Source organism: Dromiciops gliroides, chromosome 3, assembly GCF_019393635.1.
Source record: "Dromiciops gliroides isolate mDroGli1 chromosome 3, mDroGli1.pri, whole genome shotgun sequence".
In the NCBI taxonomy this organism is placed as follows: Eukaryota; Metazoa; Chordata; class Mammalia; order Microbiotheria; family Microbiotheriidae; genus Dromiciops; species Dromiciops gliroides.
In genome coordinates this window covers 254499896-254509335 of record NC_057863.1, presented here as the reverse complement: position 1 = coordinate 254509335, position 9440 = coordinate 254499896, and the positions used below count along the sequence as shown (strand labels likewise).

The 9440-nt window shown below is 37.9% G+C and overlaps 1 protein-coding gene across 1 annotated transcript in view; it reads right to left on the bottom strand.

The window, feature by feature from the left end:
* Nucleotides 1-7412: 7412 nt before the first annotated feature.
* Nucleotides 7413-9440, bottom strand: part of LOC122747427 (multidrug resistance-associated protein 1-like) — a 162481-nt gene continuing 160453 nt past the window's right edge. The window contains exons 29-31 of the mRNA XM_043993451.1: nt 8888-9054; nt 8088-8282; nt 7413-7905 (exon numbers count right to left, since the gene is read on the bottom strand). Of these exons, the coding sequence (XP_043849386.1) occupies nt 7797-7905; nt 8088-8282; nt 8888-9054 (471 nt within the window). The 3' untranslated portion in view covers nt 7413-7796. The remainder of the gene's footprint in view (nt 7906-8087; nt 8283-8887; nt 9055-9440) is intronic.

The following is a 9440-nucleotide window of genomic DNA, read 5'->3' as shown; positions in this document are numbered from 1 at the left end:
AATTTGTTTTCAGGGAGCTAAATTTTAAGATTTTTTTCATCATTGCTATATCTTTTGGTTTTCAATATCTTCAAATTTTCAATACTTACTCGTGCTTATTTTCGCATTTATTTGTTAGCTTTCCAATTTGTCGAAGTGCATATTCAGTTCATTACCCATTTCCTTTTCCATTTTGTTAATGTATGTTTTTAGGGACATTTTTTTCAACTGAGGACTGCTTTAGCTGCATGGTAGAATTTTTGCATATTGATTCATGATCATTTTCTGTCATAATCATTGTTTTATGATTTGTTTTTTGACCCACTCATCATTTAGGATTCCATCAAGTCTATGTTTGAGTCCATTTTTTGTTTGTGATCCCTGAAATATTTTTATTATATCATATTCTCTAAGGATATTTTTACTAATTCCACTTTTGAAACCTATATTTCCAAGATATTTGAAATATTTTCCCTATATTTTCTTTTCACAATAAATTTATATTTCTTTTGAAAAATTTCCCAGTTACATGTAAAAAACATTTTTATTATCCAAATTTTGAGTTCCAAATTCTCTCCACTTCTTGAGAAGGCAAGGGATTTAATATTGTTTATACATGTGAAAGGCAGCTAGCTAAATGGTGCATTGTTTAGAGTACATCTTGAGTTCAAATCTGGCCTCAGACTAGCTATGTGACCCTGTGCAAGTCACTTAATCTGTTTGCCTCAGTTCCTCATCTATAAAATGAGCTGGAGAAGGAATTGGCAAACCACTCCAGTATCTTTGCCAAGAAAACATCAAATGGGGTTATGAAAATTTGGATAAGACTGAAAACATACAAGTTTAATATTTATAATGGTTTGTTGTCTTCGTTTATTATTCCTTTCAGCACAAGTTCAGGTTTTTTGACTAGTCATGGTCCTTGGGAGACCCATGATCCTTGAAATTGATATGTTTTACTTACAAAGAGATGATTTTATAATATTATTGCTTTTTTCTTCTCTTTCAGATTTTCCTTCAGTTATTTTTGCATTCCTAATCAGTTGTTCTTTCTTTTGCTGTTTTGTTGAGGTTTGCCACCATGGATTCAAGTTTTTCCATTCTGCTCATTATTTCTGCTATGGAGGCATAAAGTCTGTTTTCATGACTCTCATTTCTGTCTTGACTCATTTAGAAACACTCTGCTGTGGTTTCTTGCTGTCTTGGGAATCATGCTTTCTTGATTCCTCTTCCTCATCAAGTGTTGAATTCATTTTCCTTTGTTCTGTCATACTTATTCAGAAATGTACGGGATCCTTTATATGTTGTGATGACAATCCTCCCTTCTGTTTTTAATATCTTCCCAGTTGATATATCAGTTTGTGCATAAGGTTTTGAACCTGAGTTTTACTCTTCTCCTGATCTTTGATGATTTCTTCACCCTGTACTGTATTACTCCACTCAGATTCAGGGCTCTGCTTGCAGTAACAGCCACTGTCCTTTTAGTTGAAAAGGCATGTGGGGGCAGCTAGGTGGCGCAGTGGATAAAGCACCAGCCCTGGATTCAGGAGAACCTGAGTTCAAATCCAGCCTCAGACACTTAACAATTACTAGCTGTGTGACCCTGGGCAAGTCACTTAACCCCAACTGCCTCACAAAAAGAAAGAAAAGGCATGTGATTTGTTTTTAGGGGCCCCACTTGAAGTACAGTGCCCCCATGAACTTAGAACTCTTTTTGTTGAGACATCACACTCAAGCTTTCCCTGGTCAAAGACTTGCTAGATATGAAGTGACTTTATCAGGCAAAGAAAATATGACTCAAAAGTCCTATTTGGTTCTTAAACCAGCCATGTCACTCCCTGATACATCTGCCCCAGAGGAGCCTCTCTCCACTGATGTTCCTATTTTATTGATATGGCCTAGACCCCACAATGACCTTTCTGACCTCACCTTGAAGCACCCTGTCCACATTCCATATACTAATGGTTACTCTTTTATGAGAGATGGCATCTACTACAGAGGCACTGCCCTAGTTTCTGACCATCACACTGTATGGGCAGCCTCTCTGCGACCTAACCTCAGCACTCAAGCTGCTGAATTGATTGAGTTTACACAAACTTGACATTTGGCTGAGAACAAAGTGCAGTCATTGACACTGACTTCCCTTATGCTTTTGGAGTTTGTTGGGGTGCCATAGTTGCTTGGCTTCTTCTGGTAAGGTCATTGCCAACACATAATACATACACACCACAACTTCCTAGTGCTCTGGCTATTGTATGTTGCCCTATCTGCGCTAATGTTATTGCTCCTTTAGGTAACAATCATGCTGCTGCTGAAAAACTTGTTGCCCTTGAGTGCCTCACATAAGTGTTTCATTCTTCTGCTTCAGTTGATGTTGACCTCTGTCTTACAATGACTGAAATTTGCAAAGTGGAAATATCATTTTCATGTCAAGCAGGTATCTGGGGTCTGGGTGACTGTGAAAGGTAAACCACTCCTCCCTTGGAGTTTCTGTCACCAGGTATGTCTGTCTGTCTGTCCATAATGGGGGCTATCTTGTCACACAAGGGATTGTTGATGTGGTAAGAAGGGCATGTGTTTCCCTTCAGGGTCTTACCCCTTTTACTGTGTATATTTGTCCCTTCTGTCCTACTATTTTCATCAACATGCATTTTATGCCATTTCTTTCAGGGACCACGCCCAGCTTACACTCCTGTTAAGTACTTACAAATTGATTTCATAGGTATACCTAAGATGACCACAATTGGGTCTACCTTGTTGTTGCTGATCAGCTCACTCTTGGGTTGAAGCATTTCCTGGTTCTATAGGCCACTGGGAGTTTCATGGCTAAAACTGTTCTCAAAGAAATTCTTTACTGGTTTGGCTTTTTTGCTTGCATTGACTCAAATAGGGAGTCTTATTTCACTAACATAATCTTCTCCCAGATTTATACTTGTCTCATGGTGACTCATAGGTTTCATACCCCTTGTGACTCACAAAATTTTGGTCAAGGTGAATGTATGAACAAAGAACTTAAGACCATGACTTGGCAGACTGTACACCGAGACTCACCTTAAATGGCCTGAAGTATTCTCTTTTGCTTTATTTCACCTGAAAAGCAGACTAAGGTAGGAATTACATATTTTTTCCCTTTTGAAATGTTTTTTGATCATCTTCCTGTAAAGGGAAAACATTTTTTCCCAGTGTCTAAATCATTACATAGAAGAGATATTTCTGTTGTTTCTTAAATGTAGAAACTACAAAATGGAACTTCATGACATGGGTGCTATAGTACATACTGGGCCCTTGGAGTTTTCACTGCATCAAGAATTTCCAGGTCAGTGGAACTCAACCTACCAGGGAAGGCCCATTCCAAGGATTGCTGACCACTCTGACTGCAATTAAGACTGGCAAAAATAGACTCTTGGATACACTCTTCCCACCTAAAATCTGTCCCTTACTGTTTTGCATGATAGAAATGTATCCAAAAATCTTTTTGTTTTGCTTAATCTTAATATTTTCACCCATTGTTCTTCTCTAGTGGCTTCTTCTCTGGACAGCTGCAGAACAGGGGACCCCAAAAGTAATCCACTTGTATTTAGGGAAAATTCAGCAAATATATGAGATTAGATTCTTTTAAAATGCTTTATGCCTATGTATCCTAATTATAATAATTTTCAAATCTAGTTTTCCTTGTTTGCTTAATTTTGTCTTCCCAGAAGGATTGGAAAAGACTAAGTAATACTAATAGTTTATATTAGTAAACTTCATTGTATTTTGGGTTATTCTTTTTATTATCTTAAAACAACTGGGCCCCATGGATTTGTCATTATATCCACCAGAATGGAGAGGCAGAGCCAAGATGGGGAGATTTGCTTGACTCTCCCCCAAACCCCTCCACATACCTTTAAATAATGCCTCAAAATAATTTCTAGAGAAGCAGAACCTACAAAAGGACAAAGTGAAACAGTTTTACAGCCCAAGACAACTTAGAAGGTCCATAGAAAAGTTCTTTTGCAGCAGAGTGACAATAGAGTGTAGACCTTGCTGGCACAGACCAGACCCTGGAAAGTCAGGAGAAAGCCTTGGGGGCAACTGAATCAGTGACATAAGTGGTGATTTCCAGACCTCTCAACTTGCAAGTGGTAAGGGGGTCAGACAACTGGTCAGAAGGAGGTTACAGAGGTCCCTTTGCTGGCACTGGGGGCAGGATTCTGTTGCATTGCCCATACTTGGATCTAGGGGCAAGGAGAAGCACCAGCACATCAGAGCTTGGAGTCAGAGGGAACCGGCAGCCCTGGTCACAGTTCCAGGGTAGCAAAGAATGCTTATGGTGGCTCATAGACCAATGCACAGTACAGGAGAGCTGTAAACACACCTCTTCTTAGATCATACCATGTTGGAAGAACCAAAAACATACAAGACTCTAGAATTACCTCTGAAAACAGCTACACAAAAACCCTGAAGGTTGGGATAGCACCCCCTCCATTATGGAAGCAGAACCTCACTTTGGTATAGTTAAAAAGCAAGAAACATGCTGGAAAATGAGCAAACAGAAGAAAAAGATGCTAAATATAGAAAGTTACTATGGTGACAAGGAAGATTAAAAAAGACATTCTCAGAGAACTAAAAAGTCCAAAAATCCAAAGCCTCAAAGAAAAATATGAATTGGCCCCATGCCACAGAAAAACTCAAAAAGGATTTTTTTTTAAAGTGAGGCAATTGGGGTTAAGTGACTTGCCCAGGGTCACACAGCTAGTAAGTGTTAAGTGTCTGAGGCCAGATTTGAACTCAGGTACTCCTGACTCCAGGGCCAGTGCTCTATCCACTGCGCCACCTAGTTGCCCCCCCATGCTAATTCTTCTTAGAACTACAGGTGAGAGGTTAATGCCAGGTGGAAACCAAAGGTAGATAAACAGCCCTGAAAATGGCTCAGCAAGAACTCACACCAGAGGTGCTAGTTCTCCCTGAAAACCCCCATACACCCCACTGTTTGCCTCAGTTTCCTTAAGTGTAGAGTGAGGAATAATAGTAGTAGCTGCCTCCCAGGGTTGTGAGGATTAAACGTGATGATAATTACAAAGTTGTTAGTATATTGTCTCCCACATAGTAAATATTATATAGATGTTAGCTACTATTAACTGAGGAATCCTCCTTCTGATACAGCTCTAAATCAGTGAACTAATAATTGATCTAGTATCAATTTAGAAGCAGCTAGGTGGTATAGTGAATCAGGAAGATTCATCTTCCTGATTTCAAATCTGGCCTCAAAGATTGACTAGCTGTGTGACCTTTGTCAAGTCACTTAACCCTGTTTGCTTTGGTTCCTTTCTAGGAGCAAGGACCACATCTCCTGTGGATTTTCTCTGCACATGATAGGTGCTTAAAGACACTACTAACTGAGAAAGGCATTGACTAGAACTGTGATCTCATTAATAGAGGGAACTCTTAAATAAGGAAAACTTTTTCTAACAGCACAGATAATCAGCTTCACTGCCATTTATAGTCTTAGTTGCCTGAGAGGTCACCTGACTTATTACCCCTAGTCATGCTGTCTGTGGGTGTCAGAGTTGGGACTTAAACCCAAATCTCCTTAGTGCTCAGTCCAGCTATTCAATATAACCCACTGTTCCTCATACTGACTAACACATTTTAAGAATTTTTATTTATATAGGTAAAGGAGTTATATCATTCTTGTTATTTGATTCTATAAACTTCACCAAACAGAAAATCTGCAGGCCTTAGCTCTTGGAGTTTGTCCAGGGCATGAACATTCCTATCTGTGCCCCTATCTCCTGGACATTTTAAATCAATTTTTAAAAATCACCTCTCTTAATACTTAATACATGCACTATCCTAAAGCAGTAAGATTATTTATGATTTTTATGCCTATAAGAGCCTAAAACTTCCTCTTAACACAGGGTAAGAGAGAAGGGACTTAACAGGTATTAAATTTGGGGGAAAAGGCTACAAAATTGGCATATTTGCTCACCTTTATAAATAAATGTGTTACCTTTAATTTCTCCCCTCACTCCCTCATCTCCATGTAATAAGTAGGAGTAAATATGGGTGAACTAGAACTATTAGACCCCATTGAGTTCCTATTCCGATATCTACCTGGGTTCTCAAAAGCTATGCCGGGAGAATACAAAGTCCCACCATTGTGTCTCACCCAAGGATCAGCTTCCCCCAGGTATTTAAATATATGCTACACCAAAAGTTTGACTGCTGGGTAATGATTTTTTTCTGGTTCTACTAAATCTTGTAGGTTGAAGGATCATAGAAGTCGTAGGGATGAAAGGGACCATAGAAGCTATGTAGTCTAATCTCATCTGACAAGGAGGAAACTGAGACACAGGGAATTTAAATGACTTGCCCAAGGTAACACAGGTAGTTAAGTGTCAGAGGCAGGGGCTAGAATTTGAATCAATTGGATTAACTCATACTCATAAAATCACAGATTCTTTTTTTTTTTTTTAGGTGAGGCAATTGGGGTTAAGTGACTTGCCCAGGGTCACACAGCTAGTAAGTGTTAAGTGTCTGAGGCCAGATTTGAACTCAGGTACTCCTAACTCCAGGGCCGGTGCTCTATCCACTGTACCATCTAGCTGCCCCAAAATCACAGATTCTTAAAGGAGAGTTAAATCCAAAGGAAATTTTTGCAGTCACAAAGCAATCTGTCTTATTTCTAACTTTGAAAAATATCAAAGGTTCTATTGATTAACATAAATTCATTTTACCTTGGCATCTGCTTTTTAAAGAAATAATCACGGGGTATGCCGGAACCAGATATAATGGACCTGTACCTAAATTTTCAGTGTGAGTGAGCATTTAAACCTCAGAAATCAGCGATTGATACAAATCCAACCTTGATTTTATTGTTTTGTTGATTGTTGTGATAGGATCAGTATTTTCCTGACACAGGCTCCCTAACTTCTTTCCCCCAAGCAAACTGATTGCCCCTGGTTCCTGGACACAGGTTCTGGCCCTTGGGGCATAAAAAGTTTTAACTATGCTGGTGGCATGAAGACTTGGTGGATGCTTGAGACCATGCCAACTGCCATAGTTTGATGAAATACTGTTCAGACTCCTTCTAGATGGAAAGCTGAGGGGGCTACCCAAAAGAAGCTAAGAGTCACTGTATCTTTGCTTTGTTGAACAAAGTAAATCTCTGTTGTTCAGTGACTTACTGAATGCCTTATTTTGTCCCAACATCAAACCTGAACTAAGAGGGTGCTGGGTTTACAGCCACACCTAGACCAGTAGTATCAAACTCAAATAGAAATGGCACCACTATACCAAATACCACATACAGAGATCAATATACAATATGTAAGTATCCCAGTAACTTAGAAAATCACATATTTATATATTTCTTTCTTTATTAATATATCAACACAATAAAATCAGCATTTTAATCTGCTTTGGGCCGCATGGGAGTGACACTTCTGATCTAGATTTTAAAAGATGTTAATAACATAGATTAAACTGAAAATCATGGATGCATACTTTTTCCCCCAAAGCCTTGCCATTTACCAGCATACTATATGCATGTATGTTCTAATTAGCATACCATTATATATACATACACATATTGATACCCAAGGTTCCAACTAATATAGCATTATATATACATATATGTATATATGTATGTCTATGTAATATGTATGTATATGTGTATGTATGTATGTTAGTTGGAACTTTGTTTTGTTTCCCTCTAATTTATTTATCTATTTAATTAGTTTATTCAAAGGTGAGTAAAAGATGATTTATAAACAAAACAAATTTTCATAAGAACTAATCAACAAACCCCAATTATTTATATGTTAATCTCTATCTTATATGATTCCAGCCTCTTTCACCATTTCAAAAAAAAGCCCTTTCTGACTGATCAAATTCTGAGGTGCTCCAAATTCTACAATTCTTCCAGAATCTAGCACAAGGATTCTGCAACAAGAAGAAACAATAATGAATGAACAGATGATCAATTTTTCACCTCTGTTTTTCAGTCTTATGAATGTAAGGCTATTCACTTAAAGTAAATATATTATTTAATGATCTCAGTTCAAAAATCAATTAATCAATTAACTTGATTAAGTTACATTAACTTTAAAGAAAATGAAACATACCTTTCTGAATTCATGATAGTATGCAACCTGTGGGCTATAGTCAGTATGGTGCAGTCAGCAAATTCCTTCCGGATTGTGGACTGGACCAGGTTATCTGTCTCGTAATCTACAGAGGCTGTTGATTCATCTAGGACTAGAATTTTTGTTTTCCGAAGCAATGCACGAGCAAGACATACAAGCTGCCTTTGTCCAACACTGTGACAATAAATTTAGTTGTTATTTTGGTACTTTGGTAGATATAGTAACACTTGGCAATCTTTTTTATCTTCAAAAGTTTGTAATATGACTGCTTTTTTTGTTTGTTTGTTTTTTTTTTTTTGGGGGGGGGGCAATGAGGGTTAAGTGACTTGCCCAGGGTCACACAGCTAGTAAGTATCAAGTGTCTGAGGACAGATTAGAATTTAGGTCCTCCTAACCAGGGCTGGTGCTTTATCCACTGCACCACCTAGCTGCCCCATATGACTACTTAAAAAAAAGTCCTTTTTCACATTCCTTTGTTTTGAGAATGATAGAAAAGTTATACCTACTTTCATTCTCATATGAAGAAATTTCCTTTCATCCTGATACTAAATGAAATCAGGCTTACTGTCTGATGCTACTGGTACTATGGATCTTTAGATGCTGACAGGTTTAAGAAATAAATAGAAATGGAGAAAACATAAGCAGGCTGGGGCTGCTACTTTGAATCTTGGGTTTCTTTCTTAGAAGGGGCTCAGGAAAGGAGTGCTATTGACAGGTCATATGTACGTGTGGCAGCTAGGGAGTAGCAATATAAACTCAGCCCTTTTTTTTGCTCTTACCTGAGGTTCTCACCACCTTCTGAAATATCATGCAGCAGCCTCTTGGGAAGAGATTGAACAAATTCCTTTAAGTGACATAGTTCTAGTGCTTCCCAAAGCTCATTATCCGAATACTTTTCGAGTGGATCCAGGTTCATTTGGAGTGTGCCAGAAAACAAGACAGGGTCCTATGGAATAATGCAGCCCATATCAATATAACTGTAACCAAAGTAAGGAAATTTGAATAGTAAAGTTAGCTTAGAAAAGGAATAATGGAAATCTAAAATAAAGAAAGCTAACAATTTTCAAGCTTGTGCTATATGGAAGAACAAAACAGTGGAAGAATTAGGGTAAATTATAAATTACATGCGTAAATTAAATTTGTCACACGTACATTAAAATAATGTAAACTATGTGTACAGTTAAATAATTTGTTATGGAAAAATTGCAATTTGGCTTATTTAGAAAATCTGTTCTTTGTGAAATATTCCTTCCCTTCAAGAGTTACAAGAGTTAATTAAATTTGTTTGGAAGGAAATCCATAATCACAGAGATATCTATCTTTTACCACAAT